Source organism: Jaculus jaculus, chromosome 6, assembly GCF_020740685.1.
Source record: "Jaculus jaculus isolate mJacJac1 chromosome 6, mJacJac1.mat.Y.cur, whole genome shotgun sequence".
NCBI lineage: Eukaryota > Metazoa > Chordata > Mammalia > Rodentia > Dipodidae > Jaculus > Jaculus jaculus.
Genome location: NC_059107.1, coordinates 24,717,009 through 24,732,920, shown reverse-complemented (window position 1 = coordinate 24,732,920; position 15,912 = coordinate 24,717,009). Strand labels below are relative to the sequence as shown.

General features: G+C 44.1%; 1 protein-coding gene across 1 annotated transcript in view; it reads left to right on the top strand.

The window, feature by feature from the left end:
- Slit3 (slit guidance ligand 3) overlaps nucleotides 1-15,912 on the top strand; it is a 659,658-nt gene that overhangs the window by 478,083 nt on the left and 165,663 nt on the right. Inside the window, exon 6 of the mRNA XM_004661033.3 lies at nucleotides 4,309-4,380. Within this exon, the coding sequence (XP_004661090.2) occupies nucleotides 4,309-4,380 (72 nt within the window). The remainder of the gene's footprint in view (nucleotides 1-4,308; nucleotides 4,381-15,912) is intronic.

The window sequence follows — 15,912 nt, the reverse complement described above, 5'->3', positions numbered from 1 at the left end:
ATATTATACTGGGGATTTCACTCCCTACTCTCATTTAAGGATTTACAAATGCTCCTTTAAATTTTTGAACCATAAAACTATTTCTATCCTGTTCCAATTATGAAATTTGAAAATTGTGACCAAAAGAGATGAACTGTGATAAATGGAGCATATTGTGCTTAGGATCAGAAATTCTCACAAAAGTGCTCTCTCGCTTTCCTCTCTGTTTTCTGTCTGAGGAGATTATTTTAAGTCCTCACTCACGCTGGGTTTCCTTTCTGACTTGTTTATATTCTCCGAATATAAAAATACAGTAGTCAGAACACAGCTCTCAGGGAGTCTGCATTTAGTTTTTGTCTGAGGATTTCTTCCTAAATTGACTGTGGTATCATCTTAGCAGTCATATTGTTTGCCACAATCCAAGCTTCCCCGGGAAATTAGAGCGGTTAATTTAATATCATGAAATGTTTTGGGGTTTCTTGGCACATTCAGAGACAGAATAGTGTAAATCAAATCACAGATTATATATAAAGTAGAGGATAATAAAAGTTGACTCCAAAAAAAAAAAAAAGAGTCACTTTCCCTCCTCCATCCACAGCCTTCCTTCCTAGAACTCCGGCAAAGGGCACAGAAATCTCTTTATCCCCAGGTTCTTCTGAGATCTGCTGGGGGTCTGGGTCTCAGGAAGATGCTGAGCCTGGTTATGGGTGTCAAGGGACTCTCCATTGTCACTGCAAGGCCCAGGAGCTAGTGGCAGCCAGCTCGTGACCTAGCACTTTTTCCCATATGATCTGGTCCCAAAGCTGACACAGTTCCAATAAAAGGGGTAATTTTTCGGGCACTAGTGACCATCTGTGAACTACCTACCACCATGCTAGCCACTGGGGCAAGTGATTTGGTATAATAAGGAGACAAGTCTTGGCAGCAATGAGGAATACCCTTCTCACTGATGAGGAAGAACAGGAAGAGAGCTACCAAAGCACCCTGAGCTGTGGAGTTTTCTGCTCACAAGTCCAGCTCCTTTCTGCCCATGCCCACCAAGTGATGATATACTTGCGATAGAGTGTGCCAGATGGACTTCTTTCATTTGTTTTTTAAGAGGATCTTTCAATGAAACCTTTCAAAGGCACGATACAGACCTTTTGACCTGAGAGCTTACAACACACAGCGGCAGCCTCCAGTCATATCAACTCTCAGAAGCAAACTGCTAAGTCAAACGCTTTGTCCTCAGCTCTGGAAGCTTCTCCGTGCTTTCATTAGCACTCCGTCCCCACACCCTCAAAGAAATGCTAGGTTTGCGTTTATTTTGCATCCCCTCTCCTGTGCTTCAGGACTTTTATATCTCTGAGCTGTCATTTTGGAAAGAAAAAGAAACCTGTCTGAAGCCAATGTCTGAAGTCTGAAGCCAACAATTTACTTTGTCTTGAGAACCCAACGTACGCTCACGAAATATCAGGAATGGTTGTGGACTATTAACTGGGCTTTCTTTTAAAATAAATACTTGAATGCTCAGCATTACAAGTGTATATACTAGCTGGGAAGTGGAATAACTACTGTCGGTTCCATTTTCCTGCCAACCACCCCCCCACGTACCCCCACACACATACACAGGCAGTGTAGATTCTCATAATGGATACCACATCTTGAACATGGCCCTTTGACTGGCAAGTCTAGGGCACAATTCCTGTTTGGTTTATCTGTGCTTAGAATGAAAGGAGACAATCTCAGTTATAATAAACGCTGTCTAGGAAAGCACGCCTGAACATAAATATTTTAAATTTTGATACATATCATATGTGTTAAAACAAGCTATGAAATACGCCCACAGAGATGCTTAAATTTGCAGCTCAGTTTTCCCTATTACAAATAAACAGCTAGGGGTCAACTTGTGCCACCCACTGAAAATACTTAAACATCACATAATTAATAATGTATTAGACCACTCTGCTTTTGCCTTAAAATGATCAAAGCCTGGAAGACTTGTCTGCACCATCTCATGGCCAAGGCAGAGGGACTCACTTGGGACATTGAGCAGCAGATTTAAAAATCCGTTTGCCCATCTCTGGTCCCTTCCCCTGTTTTTTTTTTTCTTCTGCCATTTTGTGGTTGTTTTTTCTTTCTCTCTTATTTCTGACTTTTTCCCTCACTCCAACAGATCCCCTTTTACTCCATTAAAAATCTGTATATTTAAAATCTACTGTATGGTTTCTGGTGCTTTCAAAAACGAATGGAAAATGCTTCCCCAACCCAGTCGGCCGAAATGTGCTAATCGCGAGGACTTCTCTAAAACACATATTCAAAAGCGGGTTCACCACAGATGGCCATCTCCACACCGCAGACTAACCAATTTGATGATTTAGATACTTCTTTTTTTTTTTTTAACTTGGGCGGATGGTGAATTTTGCCGAATTCAGCATGTTCATTGAACAATTTCTTGGAGCCTAAGCCCATCTCCAGTGCATTTCTGCTCGGTAAGGTTTGGTGGCCTTGGCGTTGTTGATTCATTGGCCTTTAATGCAGATGATAAATCTAAAAGCTGGGCAGCAGGACTAGACTGTCTTAACAGAACCGCTGCAGGGACACAGCAGCCCGGCACCAATCCGCGAGAAGCCTTGAAGTTGGCAGTGATGGTTCCCGGTAGGGCAAGGAAGAGAACCCAGTGAGAATCTGTGTATGCCAGCATCAGACCGTGGGACGCTAGGCGCAGAACTGGTTGGCCTCTAGTGAGCTTCTGCTTTTTGAGACCCATGTCTTGTTTATTTTTAATTCTGACCATCTAAACCTTAGACCATGAATAGCTCTCTGGGTGATACAATTGCCCTCAATGTTGTGGCAGAGCCTATCTATTGTAACACACAGCCTTACTCTAAGTGGCTATTTTTATTCACATGTATTTATACAGGCCTGCGTCCGTATACTTTTTCATTGATAATAATATTTTAGTTTTAATTCTGACTCTCTTTGGAGAAAAAAAAAAAAATGAAGCCTTTCATGAGGCTTCCGCCCAAGTGTTGCTTTGACATATCTTTTTGTGGAGAGTTGATCTGAGATACATTAATTTACAAATGAAAGTTCTAGCCAGAGGAAATCCCTCACCTAAAGGGGGCTTTTTTTCTGAAACTAAAGAAAAATACAAGTATCTATCAGAGTTTGTAGCACAGCCATAGTTTTCAGCCTGTCCTAACCATGGTGTACTCTGTGAGATACAATAGACCATTTGTTGTGAATCATCTTCTATATCGCATTCCTTTTGTTGTTGCTGTAATAAATGGACTGTATATAATATGTTGAAGTTGGGAGTAATCATGGTAAATATCATGCCTTATAGTTATCAGAAATATGTGTGTATTTTGACTCGGAGGAAAATAGTATCTGTTATCTCTCAACCTAAAATCGCTATTCTCCCAACTAGAATATGCATTAGTCAAGTCATCTTTTAGAATGGCATTATTTTCATGCCCATAGGATGGAAAAGGAAATTTAAAAAAAAAAAAAAAAAGGAACCCTGAAATGGGTGCATTTAATCCTTCCCAATTTAAATGTAAGCGAGGCATCTTTCAGGCCATAATGTTATTCCTTTTTCTATCCCATCACAAACGCTTCCATCAATGAATTTCTTTAATGCTGACGTTGGTTAGTGCGGTTTGAGGGAATCTGTATTTAGTCAGAAAATGCTTCAATAGTATGACCTACCAGATGGGTCCCATAACAATGCACAGAGACATCAAACCACCACAGACATTTGGTGCTTAGAATAATAAAAAGACTATAAAATTAGATTAGTTGAGTCTAATTTGGAATTGGTATATTCCCCACGCACCCTCACCACTCTTGGGCAGATAAAGCCTTGAGATTTAGCACTGTGTCAGAGCAGAAAGACCGCAACTTCCAGTAAAAGGGAGATGAGAGAGAGGGGGGAAAAAGCATTCTGGGAGGTCGTGGAGGGCAGAGCAGTGACCTCCAATGATTTACAGGCCTTTAGCTTAATGAAATTGTTTCAGTGACATGACGGTAAGAGCTCGTAATGGATTGGATGCCCTAATGTAATGAAATTACTCCCTTCTGCCTAAAAAAAAAAAAAATGCGCAATTAATATTTACTGAGACCTGACAGCCTTTGGTGCGCTCGGCTGTGTAGTTCTCTCAGACAGTCAGAGAGGAGAGACGGAGCAGCGTGGCAGACAGGCTGGCTCTGCAGGAGCTCCTGGCGGGGACAAGCCGAGCCTGCAAGGGGTGGAGGGACAGCGCTCGGTGGCCGGGATGCCGCCGCTGCCCAGCCCCTCACCACTGCTCCTGCTCAGCCTTCATACTCTCCCTTGCTTTCCCACAGGCAACTGGACAACAACCACATTAGCTGCATTGAAGATGGAGCCTTCCGAGCGCTGCGTGATCTGGAGATCCTGTGAGTTGATTCTGCGATCGCCGCCTGGGTGTGTGTGAGAGAGAGAGTGTGTGTGTGTGTGTGTGCGCGCGTGCATGTGTGCGGTGTGTGGGGAAGAGAGAGGGGGAGTGTGGGTACCAGGGGCTCCATGTGGGTGCATTTCTGGGTCTCTGCAATGCTACTCAAATTGGGCATTGGGAGATTCCCCCTTGCTCACCTTGGCCGAAGTGTTTGCAGGCAGCAAAGTGTGATTCCTCACCTCCCACAAACTGGGGTTCCTGCTAATTAAGTCTCAATTGAGCCGTTTCTTCCCGTGCTCCCGTGCTGTTTGTTGCTGGGGAAAACAGATGGCTGGAATAGCCCCCTGCCAAGCACCTGCCCATGCATTTGGGGAGAGGCAGTGTGAGTACGGACCAGGTCTGCGGCCAGTGACAGAGGGGTTACCACCAGAAGGTTAGTCAGAATTACCCAGAATCGGGAATGGACCTTGGCACAGGACAAGGGGGACTGGCACACAGCCTGGTAAAGTCTAGTGATAGCTACTGCTGGGATGTCATCTCAGGCTTAAATTCAAACTTTAAACAGGATCCTTAAAGTGATGGGAGGGTGAAGAAAATAAGAGATGCTCTCTCCCTGCAATTCCATCCACTGCACCTTATCAAGAAAATGTAGATAAATACACACGACTGTCTTTCTGTGTCCTGGTTTTTTGACTGTTCTAATGAGGGAAACCTGGCTTCTGTGGGCAAAGTCGCCAAGGAGTCATCTTGGGGTCAAAGTAAAGTTGGATTGGGAAAGAAAACAGTTTGATTTTCTCACCAGCAGCTATACTTCCAGCTGTCCTTGATTTGGGGAAGTTGGAGAGGCAGCAATAAAGCACAGTAGAACTTGTGTCAGGAGACCTGTGATTCAGTCCCAGTTCTGCCTCTAATTAGCCAAGTGACCTTGGGCAAGTCTCTTTGGCTTCCAGAGCCTCAGTTTTCTCATTTACAAAATGAAGGGGCTAGTTGTTCTAATGTGAGAGTGATTTCTCCTTTCCAAATTATGCAATATATATACTATAGATATGTACACATATCTATAGTATATATATTGCATATATATATATGTATATATATATATATATATATATATATATATATATATATATATTGGGTATACTTCCTGCCTCAGAATGATAACAGAGTAGGATTTATTGAGCATCCTCTGGGAAAAAAAATTGTAAGTCACAGGTTTCCGGTGTTTGATTTCAGCAGAATAAATGAATGAACACCAAATAAATGAATGCATATATTAAAACATCCCTTTGTCCACAATGAGAAAGCAGAGAAGTTAGTTCTCCCTTCTCCTTCCTAACCACCTGACCCCAAAGATACCAGCAGTGGATGAGAAAGATTCTCTCTACCTTGCTGGAGAGGAAGGTGATTTCAAGAGGAATCACAGGAAAGAAAAGGGGAGGCTGATCCTGCAAGCTACTTGAAATTGGATGGGAGCAGAGAATTCCTGGCGCAGGACCCACAAGCAGGAGAGGTCAGATTGTCAGTTCTAAGATGGATGGGTCTCTCCTCACCCAAACTCTGACCCCGGAACCAGCAACAATTGTGTGTCTGTGGGGGAGAGCATGCCAGCCCATATTTAGCAGGCCGGGACTTCTCTTTCCCGGAAGCTGGGGCTGAGAAGGAGAAGCATGATCCTTCCCTGCCTGTGACAAAGCTTTAGTAGAAAGGCTGCTTGGAACCTGTCACCTTTCTTCCTCCCTTGCCCAGGGAGGATGAGAAAGATGGGGAAATTCTTTGGGAAGAAACCAAGAAATGAAAGTCACCAGCTGCCACAAAACAGCTGTGGTGACCTGTCAGTCCCTCAGTTAGTTCTCTGTGCTGGCAGTGGTGACGTCTCACCCTGCCTCACTAGGACAGCCTGACAGAGAGGAGAGGGCTTTAGGGGTAGACCCACTGTGATGGGGAGTGGGAAGCAGTGAAGTTGGGTCAAGCTTTGAGATCTCTTTCTATCTTTCTACTGCCCCTTGAGAAGGAACCGCACAGGAGGGACTCTCTAAATATGTTCCTTTTCACTTCTCTTTCTCCCCACCCTGGCCTAACCTTTCAATTTCCTTCCTAGAGCAGAATTGGACAAGTTCCTCTCAGGTATTTGGCTAGAAAACAGAGTTGATGTCTAGATGCACCAGGTGTGTGTCACTAAGTTAAAGTTTAGAGACCCATGGACAAATAATAATAATGATGAATCAGTATTTGTATTCTCATTCCCCATCATTGCAAGAAGAATATAGGATCTAGTTAGTTTATCTTCTCAGTTCCAAACAAAGCCAGATCAATAGCTTTGTTTTAAAGACGCTCATTTGGCGTCACATGGCTAAGTACTTAAAATTAATCATAATCAGTTATTCCATGGGTTTTTAATTTCCAGCAGAGGCACACGGCCTTGGAACCATCCATCTTAATGGTGATCCATTCTGAAATTGGCTGGAGCTGATATCTCCATTTAAGGAGCCTCCCCTCCCCACCAGACCAAACGTCATCTACATATTGACATTTTATACCATTTTTCTGTAATCACAAGTTGGGCACCATAAAGCATCTTGGCAATGACACCACAGACGGGCACTCAGTGGAGGTATTACATATTAGCTGAATAAAATTTTTACATACAGAGAAAGAGGAAATTCAGAATACATTGGCCCTAGAAAGGCCATTTTTAACTCTCTGAAATTTAGCAGTTTGCAAATCAAGAGGACAAGCTATCCCCTTTTGGATGTGTTGCTCTGTGACATTAGACAGCATGAGGCAGAAAGCCAGGACACAAGGTTATTGAACAGAAAGGTCTCAAAATTTATTTAAGGAAAGTCTGCGGATGTCAACTATTGGGAGAAGCATTTTACATATGAAAACGCAGTTATACTTTCCTTTCCGTGGTTGGAAATGCCACATTCTTTCCATCAAGGCTGACATCCATTTCACTGGCTACACTGACCAGGAATTTAGAAGGTGAGTCTGGGAGGAGAGGCTGGCAAAGAGGAGATCTGACCTGGGACCAGGACGGGAAAAGAGAAAGCGCCCACCTGGCCTTCGCTTCTGGCCAGGGCCAGTGGGGAATGGGTTCAGCACAGATTGTAGTCAATGAGAAAAGGAGCAGCTACACTCTACTTCTCAGGCAACACAAGAGGAGTTAGAACAAAGTGTCGTGTGGGCGAACTTCCCAAGGGTGGCATGTCACCAGGGGGGAGGAAGAAGACCAAAAGGTCAGAGTTGGCAGTTCACCATGCCTAGTGCCGTGACCTGGCGCTTTTACCTGTGTCCTTTCCCTCATCCTCTCAGCCTCCCTGCGGAGCTAATGTCACCATCATCTGCCTGTTATAGCAGTCCGCCTCAGAGAAACCAAATATCTACTAACTAGTAGCGGCCCAGCATCTGTGGCCAGTGTAGCAATGTTGCCCAGGAAGACCCATGTTACTGAAGTTAACATGCTAGTGTGAGCTGTGTGATGGTGTGAACTGCCCCCCTCCCCCAGAGCTGGGCTGCACAAGCTGTGGATACCTCATGTCACAGTGTCCCATACGCCTACAAAACTGGCCCTCTCATTCTCTTGCTAATGGGGCTGCTTAAATTGCAGGGTAAGTCAAACCTGTAGACGAAAGAAAGAAAATAGGCCTGCCTTTCCTCCGGCTTACGTTGTAATTGCAGGAATGATTTCATCTCATTCCTGGCTGTTGCCAGTTAGCTATAGCACACACCAATCTGGGGATTCTGTTTTATAGATCCCCCCCAAGAAAATGTAGCCTTGATTATGTGGCATTGAAGGTTCTTAGTGAAAGGACCCAGCCTTTTCAGTGTGAGACCCAAGTGGCCTCCCTTCATTTCTACCTGTTCTGTACATTTTATGATTCATATACCAGGTTCTCTCCTGGTTGACATGTGTCTGCTCTAGTTGCATATGACAAGACTAAACTCCAGGCTTTGCGTGGGCAACATGCTGTCTATGGTGCAGCCCCTGCCAGCTGGGTTGAGAATGGCCGGGCGCTTCTCAGTTATACCAGGTACCTCTCCGTGTTCCTTGCCATTGCAAATCAGAAGCAAAACCAACAAACTTAACTCTGACGAAAACCTTTGAGAATATGGACAAGTGAAACAAAGATGAGAATAGCGAGTTCATAAAATGCGCAATTATGCTGGGCATGGTGGCGCACACCCTTAACCCCAGCACTGGGAAGCAGAGGCAGGAGGATCTCTGTGAGTTCGTAAGGAATTCCACATCAGCCTGAGATAGAGTGAGACCTTACCTCAGGGGATTGGGGGGGGGGGGCATTGGAAGGAAATGCAGTTAACTTTTTCAATAGTATTGCAAGAGATGCAAAGGTATTTTTAAAGCATTTTCTTCTGAGCACATGTAGCAAGCGGGAAGTTTAGTAGGTATGTTGTCAAAACTGCCAGGCCATGAGCGGTCCGCCTTGGATATACCACATGAAGCCGGCTCAGTTGTCTGCTCACCCAGCGGGGCTGTCGATAGTCAGGTGTGCTGTTTCAAAGGACGTGTTCCCATTTATATCACTTTCCAGTTTGGAAATTCATTGACTTCATTATAGCCCTGAGCAGGAAGCACCTTAGGTGTTCCGGAACAAACTTGCTATTCAAATAAACCTGGAGAGAAGGACCCGGGCTGGAGGGAAACACATGCTTGGATACTCTGCACCCTGAATGCCTCACCGGGCTCACCTAGCCCCAGCCAGTTGGCTTTCGTAGAGGAATTGGAAGCCAAGAGTCCCAACCCCTGGTTCTGTGTTCTGCACACATTAGACTCTGCAATATAGCTCATCAGAAAGAAACCTTTGGCAAGTTAGGGGGCCCCTAAGAAAAGCGTGTTCTTTCGAGACTCACCCATTTTGACATATACATATATATATTGATTTTTCAAGGTAGGGTCTCACTATAGCTCAGGCTGACCTGGAACTCACTATGTAGTCTCAGGGTGGCCTTGAACTCATGGCAATCCTCCTATCTCTACCTCCCGAGTGCTGGGATTAAAGGTATGCACCCAGCTACGTTTTGATTTTTTTTTTTTTAATGGGGTCAATGGAGGCAGACTTCTCTATGGCCTCATGAAGGTGGAATCTAGAATTCAGCTCTCTTTAAGCCCAAGGTTGCAATCCAATCCGCAGACCATATTGGGCCCACAGACAAGAATATCTGTTTCTTGTTTTGTGAAAAATTTGTAATTAACATTTTATATTTAAAAGCTGGGATCACTTACGTAAAAATCCAGATTTCTAGCTCTTCGCAAAAATCTAACAGACCTGGCAACCCCGAGCCCGCGGCTCCGCATTGCAGTGGTTAGCTGTGGCAGAGGAGCACCCTCCCTCCTTATATCTCACTTTGCCATCCACCCGTTCTCGTGTAAGTTCACTTCCAGCCCAGGCAGCCCCTACTTGAGTCCATTCAAGAAGTGTGGGTCCACTTTGTCTGCAGCATCTTGCCATGGGCAGTTCTGTGGGCCAGAACTTGCCAGAACTGTTAAATAGCTGTTCACAAAGAACACTGAGCATCATGGGGTCCAGGAGTCCCGAAGCTGAGCAAGGGTGCCCCTAGAGCAGCTGGGAATATCTCATGACTCATACCCTGGGGAGTTCTTCTCTCATCTTGAGTTAAACCAGCCTCCAGATCCCCTTTGATTTTACAGCAGTGGCAGTTGGGTCTATGCATCTGAAGACGACTGAAAAGAGAAGAGGCCAAGTCTAGATCTGTGTCCTAGGAGCTGTCCTAGTTTTGCTCCATAGACTAAGATTCCCCTCAGTCTGTATTTATGGTGGGGAGATTCCAGAGCTGAAGCAGTGGGGTTTCAGCGGACTCTTAATGTAGTTCTGATTCAACCACATCTGAGCGGGCACAGCATGGCCTGACACTGAGTCCCACTCATAGACAAAGGGAGTGAATGGGGAAGAAAGTCCTTTTCGGTTATAAAAGGGAGACCTCTCTCTATATGTATGTATGTATGTATGTATGTATGTATGTATGATGTATGTATGTATATGTATATATATATATGTACATAGATAGATAGATAGATAGATAGATAGATAGATAGATAGATAGATAGATAGATCGATCGATCAGGATGTGCTCTCTCATCAAGCATGGGCGTCCTGGCTGATAGGTGGTGCTGGTCACTGGGTCTTGGGACAGTCAAGGACATTGTCAGTCCACTCCTGAGTTGAATGTAGGTAGAGATCTGTCCTCCTTTGCCCCTGAGCTCCCTGAGCTCTGATTAACAATCATAGTGACATCATCATAATACATAACATGTTGATGTAATGATTAACAGCATGGTTATTATGGACATTGTTATAGACTCTGTGTGTGAGCATTCATTACTTTTGAACCCCTACTGCCTTTTTAAAGCATCTTTCAGACACGGATAAGATATTAGAAGGTGACATCCTATTGAAATGTGTGCCATAACTTTACAAAATGGATTCTACTTCTCTCTTAGCAAGTAAGGAGACTGAGGGTCAGTGAAGTTGAATGAACTGCCTAGAGTGACACTGGCAAATTCAAGGGAACTCTTTTCTTTTTCCTTAGGTTTGGTTTTTTTTGGGTTTTTTTTGTTTTTTTTTTTTGTTTTTTTTTTTTGTCAGGGTTTTACTCTAGCCCAGGCTGACTAGACTGGCCTCCAACTCACAGAAATCCTTTTCCTACCTCAGCCTCCAGAATGTTGGTATTAAGGGTATGCACCACCATGCCTGGCCAAGGGAACTCTTCTGGTCTTATGTTCTAAAATATGAGCCCTTGAGGCTGGAGAGATGGCTTAACAGTTAAGGCACTTGCCTGCAAAACCACAGGACCTCGGTTTGATTCCCCAGGACCCATGTAAGCCATATGTATAAGGGGGCACATGTGTCTAGAGTTTGTTTGCAGCGGCTGGAGGCCCTGGAATGCCCATTCTCTCCCTGTCTCTGCCTCTCTCTCTCTCTCTCTCTCTCTCTCTCTCTCTCTCTCTCTCTCTCTCTCAAATAAATAAATAAGTAAGTAAAATGTGAGCCCTTGCACTTACCCACTCCCCCACAATAAGACACATAAACTAAAACAGAAAATAGAATAAATATTCAAAGAGCTAGCCCACAGCACACAAACCATAGAAATAGGCACATTAATAAGGTCCCTGGCTATTATGAATGTTCAGAATAACACAGGAACCATTGTTTTTTATTTCTAAAAATGTTGATCAATAAGGTTCTCAGGTCCAAACTTAAAACTCAGCTGAACAGCCATAACACTGGGGGCTTAGAGAGATGATTCAGTGGTTAAAGGCACTTGCTTGTAAAGCCTACAGATCTCAGTTAATTCCCCATCCAACCACATAAAGCCAGACACAAAAAGTGGTACAAATGGTTCGCATTCTATTTGCAGTTGTAAGAAACCATGGTGCACCTATAAGTACACATACATGTGTGCAAAGAGAAAAAAATTTTAAAATAAAAAACTGCCCCTGATATGGAGATAGGAAGACAAGACTGAGCTTAGAGGTTGACAGAATACTCCCACATAGCTGGCAGTCAGTCCAGCATCACCAGTTCCTTACTAAACAATGAGAACAGCCACATGCATCCCTTAGATGGGTTGTGTCAATGAAAGGAGATGCAGTTCATGTGTGCCTAGCAGAGAGCCAATGAATACTCATGGAAACTGAAGTTAGTAAATACTTTCTAGTTTTTGCCACTGTCTCCAGCACTTCACAGAAGCCTGGCACATAGTAGGTGGTCATCTAAAGTAAACAGTATCAAATCAGGGTAAAATTAATAAACTGAATGACAAATCAGTTCTGCTTCTTCTTAACCCAGCACAAAATTAAGATAGTTATCCCCATTATATTAGACGTTGAACATGTTTGACCACAATAGTCATCTTTTCATACAACCTTTGTATTTTTCTCCAGCTAAATGTGTCCTTTTTCTTCTTCTTTTTCCACTTTCATAATGCACAAAATCAGAGCTGCACTGAACACTAGTGTGTTCTAACAGATGAGATTCATTTAATCTATTTACAAAATGTTTCACCTGGGTTTCCCTGGGAGCTGCAAACATTTTATTTGTTTCAACAGTCTTAAAACCAGTGTTTACTCGTGACATAGTTTTGAATATGAACTGTCATTGCGTAATGAAAGCCTTGAAATGTCCCTGAATATCATTTTTTCAGGACTATGCTGCAAATTGTGACATGCTCAGACAATCAGGATAAATTGCATTTTGTGGAAAGCACTGGCAACTTCCAGAACACTCGGAAGGGTGCAGGGCTTCCTCTAAATCCTTCAGTGCTACACACACACCTTTACTCCAGAGTCACCCAGATACTAAGTTTGGTGACAGTCATGTGTCTAAAATGACTAACGAGGATTTTTAGGAACACTGGCTTAAGAAAAAGAGTAAAAAGACTTTAAAATCTATATTCAGTTTTTCAACAAAATGATCAGCCCTTCAGCTTTAAAGTAACTACTATCTTGAGGCACCTCATGACTTCACGCTGATTTCATTTCCCTGTTAACCAAAGGCTGGTTTGGTCTCTGAGTTGAGAATGCACTGGTGTATATTCCTGGGCAAAATATTTTTTAATAGTTTTTCACCCGCAAAGGATCTATAATCAAAGCTTCCTGTTATCACCTTCTGTGGGGGTACTCTGGTAGAGTCAGGTCAAGGAGGTCCAGCTAGCCTGGAGGACCATGGCTCTGAGCCATCAGGTACCTGGGCAGAAATTCTGGCTTGACGGACAGTCCGAGAGCAACCTTTGGGTTTGCTTTGTTCCACAGAAAACAAAATGGAAAAATAAAATAGCTCTGTGTCTTTGCAAGAAGGTTCTGTCTAGAAAGCTTTCTCTCAAGCAAGCTGGGACATGCTGCGGAGCCTCTTTTTGCACGGGATGGTGAGGTCACTGGGAATCGGTGCTTTTATTCTGCTCTGCAAAGGTGCCCTGCACCGTGGTCAGCCTCTGTCATTCTACTGCCCTCAGCACCCAGTGGTGGCCTTGGGGACCATTATTTGAGCATGTTTTGGAACTATCTGGTCCCTTGATCAGCTTTTATCTAATAGTCCTCATGGGTCTTCAAGCCACAGAGACATGTCCCCCTTTGGACAGCCAAACCTGCCTACTATGGTTACTGGCATTACCTTCCAGGATGCCCCAGATTGGAGGTCTTGGCTGGTCTATGGTTAAGATCCATTCCTCTGAGCCAGGTGTGGTGGCACACACCTTTAATCCCAGAACTCAGGAGGCAGAGATAGGAAGATTGCTGTGAGTTCAAGGCCACCCTAAGACTATAGTGAATTCTAGGTCAGCGGAGCTAGAGTGAGACACCCTACCTCAAAAAAACCAAAAAATAAATAATAATAATAATTCACTCCTCTATAAAATTGGGTTCTAAAAAGCCAGGATCTAAGAATTGGCTTTAGGGAAGGAAGGGGACATGAGGCATGAGGGAGGTGACGGAGACATAGAACCAGGGAGATTTGCTACAGTTTTTATTTTACCCTGAACTTCTATTTCTTTTTTTTTTTTTAAACCTTTTCTTTTGATATTTTTTGATTTATTTGAGAGCGACAGACACAGAGAGAAAGACAGATAGAGGGAGAGAGAATGGGCGCGCCAGGGCTTCCAGCCACTGCAAACGAACTCCAGACGCGTGCGCCCCCTTGTGCATCTGGCTAACGTGGGACCTGGGGAACCGAGCCTCGAACCGGGGTCCTTAGGCTTCACAGGCAAGCGCTTAACCACTAAGCCATCTCTCCAGCCCTGAACTTCTATTTCTTTAGGAGTAAAGGATGGTGAGGAGGAACAGTAAAGGAATAATGATTCTATTGCCCCCAAGGTCATGTTTGGATTCTTTGAATTCATCATAGGAAAGTTTTCTGTTGACCTCCAATGAAATCAAGTCCCAACTACAAGTTCATGGGTTAACTGAAAACTGTAAAATGTGATATTTAAAATGTTTTTGGTCTTTCTACTCTTTAATAAATACAAGAACTGAGAGTAGTGGTATATACCTATAATTCTAATGTTTTAGGAGTGTAAGTTTGAAGACCCTGGGTTACATAGTAAGTTCCAACCAGCTTGGGATATTTAATGAAACCCTATGTCAATAAAACAAAAAAATGGGTGGGGTGGCACATGCCTTGAATCCCAGTACTCAGGAGGCAGAGGTAGGAGGATCGCTGTGAGTTCAAGGCCACCCTGAGACTACATTGTGAATCCCAGGTCAGCTTGGGCTACAGCAAGACCCTACCTTGAAAAACAAACAAATGAACAAACAAATAAACAAAAGAATTCAATGCTAACATTTAAAAATCAGATGATTTTTATATTAAAAAAAATACATTCAGGGGTTAGGGAGATGGCTCAGTGGATAAAGGTGCTTGCTTGCAAGCCTGCCAGCCTGAGCACAATTCCCAAACACCCATGTAAAACTGTATGCTAGGTGACATGCACATCTGTGATCCCAGTGCACATCTGTGATCCCAATGCACATCTGTGATCCCAATGCAGTTGTGGCAGTGAGAGGCAGAGCCAGAGAATCTGGAAGTTCACAGGCCAGGTAGACTGACCTTGTCTAAAACAAGGTGGAAGGAGACACCCAAAGTTGTCCTCAGACCTCTACACACGCATCATGACACACACATACACACCTACACGTACACATGTAATAATTTTTTTATTTTTCTTTATTTATGTGTGAGTGACAGAAAGAGAGACAGGGGCAGAGAGAGAGAACGGGCACACCAGGGCCTGCAGCCACTGCAAGCGAACTCCAGATGCGTGCGCCCCTTGTGCCTCGCATCCATGCAGCTTCCACTGATCACCTGAAGCTGTGACAGCACTTGTTCCACATGAGGCTGTGACCATCTCCGGTGGCTCATTTCCAGTAGGAAATCCCACCCACCTGTGCTGTCTGGCATGGTACCGGGCTTGACTCTTGAGAACATAAACCGGGGCAATACTGAATCATTTAATTTTATCTCATTTTCGGTGATTGGAATTTAAGTCACCACATTTAGCTCCTGATACCATCTCGCTGGACAGTGCTGGTTGAGGGCTGCGTGGTGGCCAGCGTGCTATTTGGAAGGGATGCGCTCTGAATAAACCTCCAGAGTCTTCTCCAGGCCTGACTCTCCACACCTCCCCCGCCATTGCTCATCTTTTAAGCAGACTGTTTAAACAGAACATTTTCTGAAAGTAAATATGGCATATATCTTTCTCTCCACTCTGCCCTTCCTCATTCTTAATTCAAACATCTAGATCTCATAGCCACAAAGGGCTTGTTTTCAGCCAACCCCAGGGTTGTGAATTATTCCGATGATATCCCGCGATAGCCAGCCCTGTGCAGAACGAGCTTCCCGACCTTCAGTATTTTCTTCTCTCAGCCTTGCGAATGAGTTCCATTCGCTGGAGAGTCAACTGTGTGGCAAGGTCACTCCCTTGTCTGGACCCGTCTGTCTCTTAACATAAGCTGGAGAGAAACACACCAGCCCATTGGGGAAGCAAGTCTGTTGGCTCCGCAGAA